General features: G+C 47.1%; 2 protein-coding genes across 9 annotated transcripts in view; one reads left to right on the forward strand and one right to left on the reverse strand.

Annotated features, from left to right (window-relative positions):
* Positions 1-4022, reverse strand: part of TRIM50 (tripartite motif containing 50) — a 15864-nt gene extending 11842 nt beyond the window's left edge. For 3 of the 4 annotated variants that reach the window (XM_084764640.1, XM_084764639.1, XM_084764637.1), the window contains exons 1-3: positions 3866-4022; positions 2840-3033; positions 1910-2321 (exon numbers count right to left, since the gene is read on the reverse strand). In XM_084764640.1, coding sequence (XP_084620766.1) covers positions 1910-2308 — 399 coding nt within the window. In that variant the 5' untranslated portion in view covers positions 2309-2321; positions 2840-3033; positions 3866-4022. The remainder of the gene's footprint in view (positions 1-1909; positions 2322-2839; positions 3034-3865) is intronic. The other variant, XM_084764638.1, reaches the window with a different exon arrangement.
* A 1597-nt stretch (positions 4023-5619) lies between these two features.
* FKBP6 (FKBP prolyl isomerase family member 6 (inactive)) overlaps positions 5620-14998 on the forward strand; it is an 88788-nt gene continuing 79409 nt past the window's right edge. For 2 of the 5 annotated variants that reach the window (XM_084764646.1, XM_084764647.1), the window contains exons 1-4: positions 5786-6075; positions 7652-7741; positions 10006-10208; positions 11894-12013. In XM_084764646.1, the coding sequence (XP_084620772.1) occupies positions 5820-6075; positions 7652-7741; positions 10006-10208; positions 11894-12013 (669 nt within the window). In that variant the 5' untranslated portion in view covers positions 5786-5819. Of the gene's footprint in view, positions 5759-5785; positions 6076-7651; positions 7742-10005; positions 10209-11893; positions 12014-14998 lie in introns of those variants that run through there. The other 3 variants (XM_084764648.1, XM_084764650.1, XM_084764649.1) reach the window with 3 other exon arrangements.

Below are 14998 nucleotides of genomic sequence, written 5' to 3' on the forward strand. Positions count from 1 at the left end.
GGCTGTCAGTTTGACTGGATTTAGAAACAGTGTGCATGGGCATCCCACATTGTCTGAGTGTGGGTGGCACCATGTCATAGGCTGGGGTCCAGACTGAGTAAGAAGGAGAAAGCAAACTGAGTACTCTCTGCTCCTGACTGTGGATGTGACCAGCTGCCCCCTGCTCTTGCCACCATGCCTTCCCCACCATGAGCCCCAATAAACCCTTCCCCCCTGGACCGCATAGCCTCAAACTGTGAGCTACTATAGACCTTTCCTCCTTTAAGTTGCTTCTTGTCAGCAAACAATATTTGACCTGGGCATCCAACACACAGGACTCATCAGAACCTGAGAGATGCATCTTCTAGGCCTGGTGAGATGTTTGCCTACTGCTGTAGTAGGCACAAGCACAGTGCCTGCACATATTAGATACCTAGTGTGTACATGTGGGTGAAAGGACTGCCCAGCCCTGGTGTTATACTCCAGGTCGAATAACAAATAAATGCATCAAAAAGAACAATAAACTAATCTCTTTCAGCCCCACTTGAAAACTACTATGTTTTATTTTCTCTTTCTTTCTAGTGCTGGGATAAGACCCAGGACCTTGCACATGCTAGGCAAGTGCTCTACCACTGAGCCATATCTCCAGCCTTATACACATGACTCTCAGCCTTATAAGACATTTGAAAAATATTTAAATAATAAATTTTTATCTGTTGACCTGAGATACTAGTTAATGGGCTGAGGAATTCACACATTCAACATATATTTTGAACATTTACCACTTGCCAGCTATAGCTGTAGACCAGTGGTTCTCAACCTTCCTACTACTGTGACCCTTTAATACAGTTCCTTATGTTTTGGTGACCCCCAACCATAAAACTATTTTATTGCTACTTCATAAGTGTCCTTTCGCTACTGGTATGAATCATAACGTAAAGAGTGATATGCAGGGTCTTTGATATCTGATTGCTGTGGAAAGGCTGTTTGGCCCCTCAAGGGTCGTGACCCACAGGTTGAGAACCACCGCTGTAGATGCTTACTTATAGCAGGGGAACAAAAGGCCCTGCCCTCATGCCTGTGAACAGACAGGCTTAGGGGCTCTCAAGACCTCAGGCCACCAAAATGATAGCAGGTAAAGCTTCATGGCCTGAGTTTGATGCTGGGACTTAACATGGTGGGAGAAGAGAACTAAGTCCTTGAAGCTGTTCTCCATGTGTGTGTCCACACATAAGTAAGTAAAAAAGAAAACGAGCAAAAAAAAAAAAAATGAGTAAAAAGAAAAAAAAAATCAATGGTGGCACATGCCTGTAATCTCAGCACTGGGAAGAATGAGACAAGAAGATTTAGAGTTCAAGGCCAGCCGGAGCTACCATAGTAAAACATCGGCCCAAATAAACCACTTCCAAAAACCACACCCCTGAAACTAAAGGGAACCTAGCGATGGCTCTTAGCAGCAGAATGCTGTGTAAGCTCTAAACTAAGCCTTCAATTCCGTCCCTAGCACAGCAAGGAAAACAAAATAAAACAGCGGAGATGCAAGGAAAAAGGAAGAGGAAGGTCTGGCGAGGGGCTCTCCGTCCCCGCAGCTACAATCCCCAACACCTGGTGTATAAGCAACTGCCCAAACCAACGTATGGGGCCCACGTGGAAGAAGAGAACTGACTTCCACAAATTGTCCTCTGACTTCCACATGCTTGCCGTGGTACACACGTACACACAGTTATCAGCCAATAAGCAAACAAATGCTAAAAGCCCATGAATGGATTCATGCTTGTGTATGCGAGCCATACACTACCAAGACAGAGTTGGAAGGAAAACGGAAGCCCTGGCGCAGTAGGCTTGTTCCACCGAGTGGAGGCGCTAGAGAACCCAGGAGCGCGTTCCTTGCTCCGGCTCCTCCCGCTAGTTGCGCGCCCGCCCCTCGCACCTTCACGCGGCTGTAGACGGTGGAGACTGGTGTGACCCGGTGGTGTTGGTGGGAGCCCAGCAGGCCACAGAGACCACAGATGAACTCCTGGTCCTTCTCGCAGAAGAGGCTGAGAGGGTTTCGGTGGTGCACGCACACGGTGGGCTCTGTGTCCCCCGGGAGCCTCAGAGCATCGATCACCCGGGCCAGGGAGACATTAGGCGGGGAGCTGCTGCAGTCTACTGACTGACGACACACGGGACAGCGCAGCGCGGAGTCCAGGTGTTGGGACAAGGAGTCCAGGCAGCCCTTGCAGTAAGAGTGGCCACACTGTAGCATCAGAGGTTCCTTGAAGACCTCCAGGCAAATGGGACACTGCAGCTGGTCCTGTAGCTCCCTCACAGTCACCCGCCAAGCCATGCTCACAGCTCAGCTGCAACAGAAGTAGCAGTCATTGCTCTGTCCTGCCTCTCCCTCCCTCTGTCGGATTCCTTCCCAACCCAAGGGATGTTGGAAGCTTAGGGAGAAAAGGATGCCAGCCTTGGATTCTGATCTCAAACTACTATGACTCTGAGCCTCAGTTTTCCCATCTGGAAACAAAAGAAGGACTTAAATGGAAAAACAGTGGCCGCTATGGGTCTGGATATACCGCTCAACTGGGAGTTTAACTTAGAGGTTTTTCTAGAATACATGCGGTCCTTGGGTTCAATCTCCAGCACCATAAATGCCACATGGAGATAAGACCTTCTACACACACACACACACACGCACGCACGCACGCACGCACACAGCATTAGGGATAGAACCACCACCACCTGCACAGGTTAGGCAAACACTACTAATGAGGTAAAGTCTCAACCTTCTTTTTACGTTTTTGTACAGCACCCCCACCCCCCTTACTGTTTATTTTGAGACAGTCTCCTTACTTTGTCCTAGAGTAGTGATTCTCACCGTGTGGGTTGTAACTCCTTTGGGGGTGGAACAACCCTTTCACAAGGGTCGGCCTAAGATCACAGTTTGTTTTTCGTTGTTTTGTTTGTTTGTTTGTTTGTTTTTCAAGACAGGGTTTCACTGTGTAGCCTTGGCTATCCTGGACTCACTTTGTAGACCAGGCTGATCTCGAACTCACAGCGATCCTCCTGCCTCTGCCAAGATCACAGATGCTTACATTACAATTCATAACAGCAGTGAAATCACAGTTCTATAGTAGCATGAAAATACTTTTATGGCTGGGGTCACCACAACACGAAGAGCTGCATTAAAGGGTCGCAGCATTGGGAAGGCTGAGAACCACTGCTCTAGAGTGTCCAGGGCTCGGGCTCCAGCCACAGATCCTACTTCAAGGAGGAGTCTCTCTTGAGATCCAGAAATCTGTAATATACACCTTCCACCCCGGGCAAATTTTTTGTTTGTTTGTTTTCAAGACAGGGTTTCCCTGGGTAGCCCTGGCTGTCCTGGGCTGGCCTTGAACTCACAGAGACCCTCCTGCCTCTGCCTCCCAAGTTCCAGGATTAAAGGCGTGCGCCACCACTGCCTGGCAACCCAGGCAATCTTTTTTTTTTTTTTTCACTCAGGCAATCGTAAAGCAAAGTCATCACTTTTTTTTTTCTTTCTTTTGAGACAGGGCTCGTGTAAACGTATGTAGCACAGATGAACCTGAACTCCTGATCCTACCTCACCCTGAGATTATAGTACTGAGAATGCTGGGACCACAGCTATGTCCCACTATACACAGTTTATATGGTGCTGGGTAGAGATCCCCGGGGGCCTCCGGCATGTTTGACAAGTCAGTACCTATACACTAGCTACATCCCCAACACCCAGAGCAAAGTTCCTTGTCTCGGAGCAACACTGTTTGTTCCCAGAGAGTCTGAGATGGGAGTCTTGGGTGCTCATCTCCCACCTGCTCCCCTATGGAACCAGAAACAACATCTCCTGAGCAAGGTGGCAACATGCCCACCCCTAATATTGCATTACCTGGTCTCCTGTGGTCCACCAGGCCTCCCACTAGAGCCTCAAACCAGCAGCTCTGTCCGGTCACTCAAGCTTTTTCTTCCTCCCAGAATGGGACAGCTGACACCCAGACCTGGGACACTCAAAGGGACCCGGACTCCACTGCCTGGTGTCTGCCCCTGTTCCCCTCCTCTCCCCTCCCGTCCTCTCCCCTCCCTTCCTCTCTCCTCCCCTTCTCTCCCCTTTCCCAGCAACACCTGCGTCTCCAAGGTCATCCTGAATCAGGTGGAAAGTGGGTCACGTACCACGAGACCCAGGCGGCAGCCTCTGCTCAGTCCCTTACGATAACCTAGAGAGATTGTGGCCTGGCCCATGAGGGTTGAGAAAAACACCTCCCCCATACTCAACTACTCCAAACAAGAGGAGGTATATGCTACGATAAACAGCTTTCTGAATATCCCCAGCGCAATATTTTAAAGGTACTTTTATTTAGATTTTTTTTTCCTCTTGTTTTGTAAGTTTGAGCGCTTATTTTGATTTTTTTTTTTTTTGTTTTCATTTGAGGTGTAACAGGAACAGATCTTAACCACACAGTGTGATGTGTATCTTGTGCACACTCGCTTTCAAGGTCAAGTTGTAAACTGGACAGGGTGGCGAACACCTGTAATTCCAGAATTTGGGAAACGCTGACAGCAGTTCAAGTTCACTGTCAGCTACACAACAGGTTCAAGGCCACCCTGGGCCTCTTGAGACTATCTCAAAAGCAAGACGAAACAAAAGATCTAGTTGTTGAGAATTTTCAGTGCCATTCCCTTGCCACTTGCCAGTCCAGGTTCCCCATCAAGACGGTCACTGTCCTGGCTTGTATCCTCCTAGGAGCTGTCTTTGTTTGTTTGATGAAACATTTATTGTGTGTGCTTGCGGGCACAGGCCACTTCATGCATGGGGAGCTCAGAGGATAACTTGCAATAATCAGTTCTGGTCCTGCTTGTCAGGGTTGGTGCCAAGCACCTTATCCACTTGGCCTCTTGTCTGGCTTTTTTGTTTCTTGCCTTGTTGCTCTGTTTTTAAATTTTTTTTAAAAAATCATTTATTTTTATTTTATGTGCTTTGGGGTTTTGCCTGCATGTACGTCTGTGTGAGGGTGTCAGATCTTGGAGTTATAGACAGTTGTGAGCTGTCTTGTGCGTGCTGAGAATCGAACCTGGGTCCTTTTGGAAGAGCAGTCAGTGCTTTTCAGCGCTGAACCGCTGAGCCATCTCTCCGGCCCCCTAGAACCAGGCTCTTGAGCCTGCTACAAAAGCGCTCTGTCCCTGTATTACATCCCGGTCAATGGTACTCAATTATGAACTTAGGAAATCTTGGTGCCAGCAGTGGTGGCACACACATACTGATTTCCAGCACTTGGGAGGGAGATGGATCTCTGTGAGGTCGAGGCAAGCCTGGTCTACAGAGCAAGTTCTAGGACAGACAGGGGTATCTAATGAGAATAAAAGGCGGCGGGGACGGGGCGGGGGGAAAGGAAGGGGGGAAGGAACAGGAAGTGGAGGAGGAGGAGCTATTGAACATATAACTATTCAACGCTGAGGTTAAAAAGAATGTCGAACAGCAATACAGAGACCGAATGAAAGGTTCACGGCCTAGCTGTTGTGCGCCATAAATGCTTTCTTTGCCTGAAGCCCTTCCGGGACCCCATCATGCTTTGCGCCCGCCGTCACGTGCGTGGCGCGTGCTGGGAGACGCCTCCGCGCATGCTCGCTGCTTCAACCGCGCGCGCATTTCTCGTGCCCAGCACGCGCCTGCGCCTGGCTTCGGGGCGTAGTTTCCGGTGAGGCGTCTGGCGGACGGTTGAGCGGCAAGATGAGCGTCTTCTCGCGCCTCAGGAACGGAATCCCGCCGTCGCGAGACGAATGCCAGGTATGGAGCGGGGGTCGGGGAGCCTGGTAGCACGAGCTGGGGGAGCAGCCGGAGCGCGGCCATGGGTGGTAGCACCCGAGGCCCGGGAGCCCTGGATGGGGACGACGTCCTGGGCCGGGTGAGGGCGGGAACATGGCGCCGGCCTGAGGAGACCGCCAAGTGGCTCCCACCTCAGGCCTTGTGGCATTTTCTCTACCAGTCTCCCTACGAGCGACTAAGTCAACGGATGTTGGACATTTCTGGGGACCGAGGTGTGCTGAAGGATATCATCCGAGAGGGTGCTGGCGATCCCGTGACACCTGACGCTTCCGTGCTGGGTATGGAGTTAGGATGCTCACAACGTCCTTGGAAAACTGTGGTTTAAGTTTTAAATTTTTTTATAACAGCAAGTCTCGTGCAACCCAGACTAGCCTCTTTTATTTTTTATTTTTTTATTTTTTATTTTTTGGTTTTTCGAGACAGGGTTTCTCTGTGTAGCCTTGGCTGCCCTGGACTCGCGTTGTAGACCAGGCTGGCCTCGAACTCACAGCGATCTGCCTGCCTCTGCCTCCCAAGTGCTGAGATTACAGGCGTGCGCCACCAAGCCCGGCCCAGACTGGCCTCTTAACTGTCCATGTAGCTGAGGATGACCTTGAACTCCTGCTACACCTGTCTCCATCTTTTCAAGTGCTAGGGTTATGGGTGGGCACCACTACATTTTATGTGGTGCTGGGGTCAGAGTCCAGGGCATGTGCACCAACCCACCTAGTTGGTCCAGGGTGTTCTTTGTTTCAAGTGCTGGGAATCAAACTTGGAACCTTAGTGTCTTTAGTTAGGTGATTGCATATTTACAAAATATGTCGTGGGGTGGGGTGGTGGTTGGTTTTGGTTTTTGGTTGGTTGGTTTTTTTTGGTGGGGGGTTGTTTTGTTTTGGGGCAAAGTTTCCCTGTGTAGCTATGGTGGCCCTGAATTTACTCTGTGTACCAGACTGGTCTTGAACTTACAGAGAACCACGTGCTTCTGCCTCTGGATTAAAATGTTGGTATTAAAGTTGTGCACGACCAAGCCCAGCCCTTTTTTGTTTGTTTTGTTTTGTTTTTCAAGACAGGGTTTCTCTGTTATCTTAACCGTCCTGGACTCACTTTGTAGACCAGGCTGGCCTCAAACAGCTCTCCGTCTGCCTCTGCCTCCCGAGTGCTGGGATTAAAGGCGTGCGCCACCAGGCCTGGCCCATTTTTTGTTTGAAAAGATAGGGTTTCCCTGTATCCCAGGCCAGCCTCAAACTGCCATTCTTTTTGCCTCAGCTTCTGCAGAGCTGGAGTGACAGACAGCTGCCACCTTGCCTGCCTTGGGCTTTTAAGAAGTAAAGCTGGGCTTGGAGAGATGGCTCAGAGGTTAAGAGCACTGACTGCTCTTCCAAAGGTCATGAGTTCAATTCCCAGCAACCACATGGTGGCTCACAACCATGGCCTGCAGGCAGAATGCTGTATACATAATAAATAAATAAATCATTAAAAAAAAAAAAAGAAGAAGTAAAGCTGCCTGGGCATGATGGCACACACCTTTAATCTCAGCACTTAGGAGACAGAGGCAGGCAGATCTCTGAGTTCAAGGCCAGCCTGGTCTACAAAGTGAGTCCAGGACAGGCAAGGCTACACAGAGAAACCCTGTATTGAAAAAACAAACAATCTAAAGAAGTAAAGCAGGCTCCTGAGCTTCCTTTTCCCTTATGCCACTGTGAACAGTGAGCTAAGGCTCATCAGGAGAATTCTTGTAGCTCAGAGATGAACGTCAGATACTCAGAACACCACAAAAAGCTAATTGCAGTGTTTCCCCGTGTTTTTGATGTGATGGCTCTGGAGGGTCCTTGGAATATTTTCCTCATATTCATGCTCTTTTCCCCTCTGCCCTAGTAAAATATTCTGGATACCTGGAGCACATGGACAAGCCTTTTGATTCTAATTGCTTTAGGAAAACACCTCGGCTGATGAAACTTGGAGAAGGTAAAGTCATCAGGGGTCATCTGGGCAAAAGAAGGCATGCCATGTGTAAGGATTGTCACAGTATCCAGAGGACAGGTTCTTAGAGTTGGTAACTGAGCTTGGATTTCAGGGAAGAACCCAGGTTGTCTTGTCCTTTTTCTTTTTGAGACTTTATTTTTGCCCAATTGCCTACCTGGCAAGGTTATCTTGGCATCTAAGTTGCCCATTGGGCATTTTTCTATTTTTTAAAATCTTTTTTTTTCCTTCTAAAGATTTTTGGGCATATACATTTATATTATTTCACATAAATTTAAAAAATTACCCAAGCACTCGGGAGGCAGAGGCAGGCGGATTTCTGTGAGTTCGAGGCCAGCCTGGTCTATACATCGAGTCCAGGACAGCCAAGGCTACACAGAGAAACTTTGCCTCGAAAAACAAAAAACAAACAAACAAACAAAAGTTACATACAGCAAACAGAACCACGAAACAATCAGGAATTATGTGAATACTCCATTCATGGTGTTTTGCCTAATTGTATTTGACAACCTTGTAGAAAACATCTTTCCTATCACTATTTTTAATTTGTAAAAATTATGCATATGTTGCTCACATATGTGTATTTGCCCAGTGCCTGCAGAGGTTAGAAGAGGGTGCCACGTCCCCTGGAACTGGAGTTAGGCAGTTGTGAGTCACCATGAAGTTACTTGGAACCAAACCCATGTCTTCTGTAAGAGCAGTGCGCACTCTTTAACTGCTTGCATCTCTCCAGCTCCAGGGCATCTTTTAAGACAGAATCTCACTGGGTAGCCCACACTGACCCTCCTAGTGCAGCTCTGAAATGATTGAATGATAAACATGAGGCCTACGCGTAGATCACTGGGCACTTTTCTTTGTGCATTTATGAAAAACACATTGAATGTTTATTTCCCGGCATGTATGATGAAATAGGACATCATAGGGTCTGGAGGAATGGGTCATTCACTAATGTGCCTGCCATGCAAGCATGAAGACCTGCTTTCCATCCCATAGTTTTTTGTTGTTGTTTGTTTTTGCTTTTTTAAAGACCAGATGTAGTAGCATATGCTTATAATCTCAGTGCAGGAGAGGCAGAAACAAATGGATACCTGAGTCTCTCTTGCCAGCTGGCCAGCCTAGTTAGCATTCTCCAAGGACACTGAGAGATAGTGGCTCAAAAGCAAGGTGGATGCCCCCTGAAGAATGACATCAGATGATAAGAACCACATCTTACGGACCCCACTGGGATTGGGGAGGTTGGTCTCTAGTTCAGAAACTAACATAGAATTGAATGAAACATGGAGTTATGAGAAATGTTCTGGGTCTGCTTAATGAAACTATAATTACCCTCCTTCTGGCAGAGTCATAGGTACTACATAGAAAAGAAGGCTTCAGATGAGACTCCTGAGGTTTGAATAAGATACCAGTTAGGGGGCTGGAGAGATGGCTCAGAGGTTAAGAGCACTGCTTGCTCTCCCAAAGGTCCTGAGTTTGATACCCGGCAACCACATGGTGGCTCACAGCCATCTATGATGAGATCTGGTGCCCTCATGCAGAAATACATGCAGGCAAAACACTGTATATTTAATAAATAATCTTTTAAAAAATAAATATTTAGGAGCTGGAGAGATGGCTCAGCAGTTAAGAGCACTGTCTGCTCTTCCAGAGGTCCTGAGTTCAATTCCCAGCAACCACATGGTGGCTCATAACCATCTATAATGTGATCTGGTGCCCTCTTCTGGTGTGCAGGTGTACAAGCAAGCAGAAGATTGTATAAATAATAAATAAATAAATCTTTTAAAAAAAAAGATATTAGTTAGAGGACTGAAGAGATGGCTCAGAGGTTAAGAGCACTGGCTACTTTCCCAGTAGACTAGGTTCAGTTTTCAGCACTCATATGCCGGTTTACCACCATCTGTAACTCCACTTCCTGGGAACTGATGCCCTCTCCTGGCCTCTCTGGACATTGAATGAATATGGTGTACATACATATAGGCAAAACACATAAAAATAAAAGAAAAAATCCTTAAAATTTTAGAGTAGACTACAGGCATTGAGAGCAGAGAGTTTCAAGGAACAGATTATACAGCAGAGATGGAGCCTGCAGAAGCTGGGATTTGGGAAAAGGAGGGCAGCAGAAGCAAGAGCCCTGAGTTGGACACCCACACAGAAGGCTTGGCTGGGCACACACACATGGAGTAGGGAGCAGCTGGTGTCTCTGAGCAGGATGCTGAGTAAGCTTCAAATGAGTTCTCTGTCCTTTCTTCCAGATATTACACTCTGGGGCATGGAGCTGGGCCTTCTAAGCATGCGCAGAGGGGAACTGGCCAGGTTCCTGTTCAAGCCAACCTACGCTTATGGCACCCTGGGGTGCCCACCCCTCATCCCTCCAAATGCCACTGTCCTGTTTGAGATCGAGCTGATTGACTTCCTTGACTCTGCTGAGTCAGACAAGTTTTGTGCACTCTCAGCTGTAAGTTCCAGACCTGGGATTTTCCAGCACTTTATAAAGGGAGGGATTGGCTTTGGGTTTATTAGGTCACCTGCCCCAGCCAGGTTCCACCCAGCCTCCTTCACAGTGATGTCTACTCTGCTCTGTCTGAGGTAAAACATGCCAGGTAGTTTAAGGCATAGATTAGCTCTACATTATCTGTTTGCTACTTAGTCGTCCTTTGCTTAGTTTTCACCACAAGATGACTTACTACTTTTTAGGAATTTAGGCAGTGGTAGCTTGATAATGACGATGACTGAGGCTTGGGCATGTGATTCAGTTCTTGCCTAGAACCTCCCACTAAGGGGTTGGGGCTGTTTAGGTCAAGGGTAGAGTGGCAGTATTAACAAGCCCTAGTTTCATCCCCAGGACCATAAAAGTGAGTTAGAAAGTTGGTCCCTCGAGAATTGAAAAAGCCTTTACTAACTTGACAGTAAAAAACTTGGCATGCTTTCCATATGAGGTGAGGTGCACGCCAAGACAGTCACAGGAAATCTGGGATGTAGAGCCACAGTTCTCATAACCCAGGTCTTGGCTTTTCCTATGTGCTTTCAGCTTCTGAGTCCGTAGAAGCATAGCTTGTAATCCCATCAGCAATCACGTGTCTCTATGATACTGCCCTCCACTGACTGCATATGTGGAGGTAGCTGTGCATCTTTTGAAGGCTTTGCTCCTTGTCTTAGTAGTTACGGTTCTATTGCTGTGAAGAGACACCATGACCACAGCAACTCATAAAGGGCAACATTTGATTCAGGCTGCCTTACAGTTTTAGAGGTTTAGACCATCGGCTACAAGCCTGTGGAGGCCAGGGATTGGATGTGCTGGTTAGAATTGGAATGGCCTCTATAGACTCGTGTTTGAATGCTTGGCCCATAGGGAGTGGCACTATTAGGGTGTGGTCTTGTTGGAAGAAATGTGTCGCTGTGGAGGTGGGGCTTTGAGGTCTCATGTGCTCTAGCCATACCTAGTGTGAAACAAATCTGGTCTCCTTGCTGCCTGAGGTACAAGGTAGGATGCAGTTCAAGTTCAAGATGTAGAACTCTCAGCTCCTTCTCCAGCACCATGTCTGCTTGCATGTCACCATGCTTCTCACTATGATGATAATGGACTAAACCTCTGAACTGTAAGCCAGATCCTGTTTAATGCCTTCTTTTTATAAGAGTTGCCTTGGTCACGGTGCCTCTTCACAGCAATGGAAACCCTAAGACACTCCTTCATATAATGTAGCCTTCCACACTAAACTGTGAGTGTCTCACCTTTTCTACATCTTCCCACGGAGTAGATGTTCTGCACTTACCTGGGGCTCTGATTTTGAGGCTCTGACATGAAGCCAGAGTAACAGCACTATCATGTAGAATCCCGAGGACACTGAGCCATCCAGAACATGCCAAATTCTTGGTGGGTAACTGGTCTGGGCTTGGCAGGCTCCCTCAGTTTCTGTGGATGCTTCTGCTTCTAGGGGAATTTGAGAAGATCATAGCAGCAGCTGACCCACCCCCCAACTCCGCACTGCTCTGTAGATGGGCCTGTTAAAGCACCCACCTGTGTGGCCTCTGCACACGCAAGGCAGTAAGCACAGTTCACAGTCCAAGAGGGAAATGCTGATGGCTGCCATTGTGCCCCTGGGGCTTCTGGCTCCATGTTGCTGCTGTTCTTTTGGTCTTCAGGAGCAGCAGGAACAGTTTCCACTTCAGAAGGTCCTTAAGGTAGCCGCAACCGAGAGGGAGTTTGGCAACTACCTTTTCCGCCAGAATCGCTTCTGTGATGCCAAAGTGAGATACAAGAGGGTAAGAATGCTGTGGAAGTGTGTGATCCAGAAAACTTTTATATTTTTTTAAATTTTCATGAGTGTGGCTGTGCAGTCTGCATATATGTTTGCCTACCATGTGCATGCCTAGTGACTGAGGCAGAAGAGAACAGCTGATCCCTGGGAATTGGTCCCGAGGAACTGGAGTTACAGACATTTGTGAGTCATCATGTGGTGCTGGGAATTAAACCTAGATCTTCTGGAAGAACAGCCAGTGCTCTTTACCTATGAGCCACCTCTGCAGTCCCAGAAGATTTAAGAGCATAAGCTTTATCTCTTTTGCTTCTCTTCATGGATGACCATGAAGAAGATCACATTAAGCTGGGCCTGGTGGTTCATGCCTGTAATCCCAGCACCCAGGAAGCAGAGACAGGAGGATTGAAAATTCCAGGCCAGCTTGGGTTTTTTAGCTAGACCCTGTCTCAACAAACTAAAAAAGTGGCTGGGGAGATGGTAATGAGTAAAAGTGCTTGCTTCCTAAGTGTGAGGATATGAGTTCAAATCCCAGCACCTACATAAAATGCTGGGCATGGGTGCTGGAAAGATGATTTAACGGTTAAGAGTACTTACTGCTCTTGCACAGGACCAGAATTTGATTCCCAGCATCCATATGGCTCATAGCTGCCTATAACTCCAGTTCTTGGGACTATGATGGCCTCTTTTGACCTCTGTGGGTTCCTGCACCCACATGTACACATACATTTGTATAGATATGCACACTTACACATAAAGGGTTTTTTTGTCTTTTCGAGATAGGGTTCTCTGTGTAGCCTTGACTGTCCTGGACTCACTTTGTAGATCAGGCTGCCCTCATCCTAACAGAGATCCACTTGCCTCTGCCTTCCGAGTGCTGGGATTAAAAGTGTGCCCCACCACTGCTAGGCCAGGGTTTTTGTTTTGTTTTTTTAAAGCCAGACATGGCCACATGTGTGCTGTAACCCCAATATTGTGGGAGGAGAGACAAGAAGACTTCAAGATTTGCAGCCTAGCTCCAAGTTCAGTGATAGATGCTGTCTCAAAGAACAAATTAAAAAACAGTGGTTCTAAACCTTTCTAATGCTATGGGCCTTTAATATATTCCTCATGTCATGGTGACCCCAACCATAAAATTATTTTTGTTCCTACTTCATAACTGAAATTTGTTACTGTTAAGAATCATAATGTATATAAAAAAAAGAATCATAATGTAAAAATCTGTATTTTCTGTTGGTCTTAGGTGACTCCTGTGAAAGGTTTTTTTCAATCCCCAAAGGGGTCTCAGTCCACAGGTTGAGAGCCACTGATGTAGAGTGATACAACAGAACACCTGACATTGTCCTCTGGCCGCCTCATGTGTATACTCACCCACCCACACATGTACATACAGTACACGCACATTGTACACAGAGGAAACCTTATGTTAGATGGAAATGACAGGGCTGGGGGCTGGGGATGTGGTAATGTGAGGTGCTGTTCTTTATATTGATCTTTTTTCCTTTTGTTTTTTAAGACATTGTCATTTAGCCCAAGCTGGACTAGGCCTTATGGCAGTCTTGTCTCAGTCTCCCAAGTGCTCGGGTTGCAGGCATAAGCTACACACCTGGCTCTTATCTGTTGATTGTATTTGTGTGTCTGTTTGAGATAGAGTCTCACTATGTAGCTTTAGCTGGCCAGAACTTGCTTTATAGACTAGTCTGTCCTTTACCTCACAGAGTTACATACCTGCCTCTGCTTCCTAGAGTGAAAAGTATGTACCTCCATGCCTGGTCTGTGTGTAGTAGATCTTCTTTTTTAAATAATTTATTTATTTTTATTGTATGTGCATTGGCGTTTTGCCTGCATGTATGTCTGTGTGAGGGTGTCAGATCTCGGAGTTACAGACAGTTGTGAGCTGCTAGGTGGGTGCTGGGAATTGAACCCGGGTCCTTTGGAAGAGCAGTCAGTGCTCTTAACCGCTGAGCCATCTCTCCAGCCCCGTGTAGTAGATCTTGATGCTGTCTTCGTGGGTATACTTGAATTATGAAAATTCATTAAGCTATGCACTTTTTTCTTATCTATGCATATATATGTTAATTTGGCATTTTAAGAATTACCATCCTGGAGAGGTGGGGAAGTAGCTCAGTTGGCAAAGGGCTTGAAAGCAAGCACTATGATCTGAACTTGATCAGGAGAATCCATACTTAAAAATAAGAAAGGCCAGGTGTGGCAGTGCCTACTTGTAATTTCAGTACTGGGAAGTCAGAGACAGGCAGGTTCCTGGGATGCCCTGGCCAGCTAGCCTAATCTATTTGGCAAGCCTCAGGCCAGTGAGAGACTATATGTGAAAAAACAAGGGGAGTGTCTCCTGAGGAGTGAGTGATAACTGAGGTTATCTTCTGGTCTCTGCATGCACTTATTGGTTTACACACTCTAGGTTTTTATGTATTCACATATACAAACGTGCACACATGTAAGTACAAAAATAAGACTGCTACAAAAAAGTTTATTAAAATAAAATCATTCTAGCATCACCCCCTCCAACTGTGGCTGATTTTTTATTGTGTTTGCCATCTATGGGATTTCCTGTCACTCTGACTGTCGAGACTGGTGTCATCCTGTGGCAGTTCGGGTCTAAAGCTGTAGGGCTGTGGGGCAAGCAGGAATGGGACAGAGGCCTGGCCTGCTGCTATGGAAATAGTACTATTTCATGTACTCAGTAACAGCACCCCACCTGCTTATTCCAGAGTCAGCAGTCTTTTTGGTTCCATTTCTTCAGAAAACAGACTTCCTGGGCTGGGGATACAGTTCAGTTGGCAGAGTTGGCATGCATGAGACCCCAGGTTCCATCCCCAGCACTGCACAAGCCCGGTATAATCCCAGGTTGGAAACAGGAGGACCAGAAGTTGAACTTGGGACTGGAGACATGGCTGAGCAGTTAGGAGTGCAGAAGACCTTAGTTCTGTTCTCAGCACTCATATCAGGCAGCTCACAATTGCCTGCAGCTTCA

This window comes from Acomys minous, assembly GCF_964271855.1.
Source record: "Acomys minous genome assembly, chromosome: 16".
Classification (NCBI taxonomy): Eukaryota; Metazoa; Chordata; class Mammalia; order Rodentia; family Muridae; genus Acomys; species Acomys minous.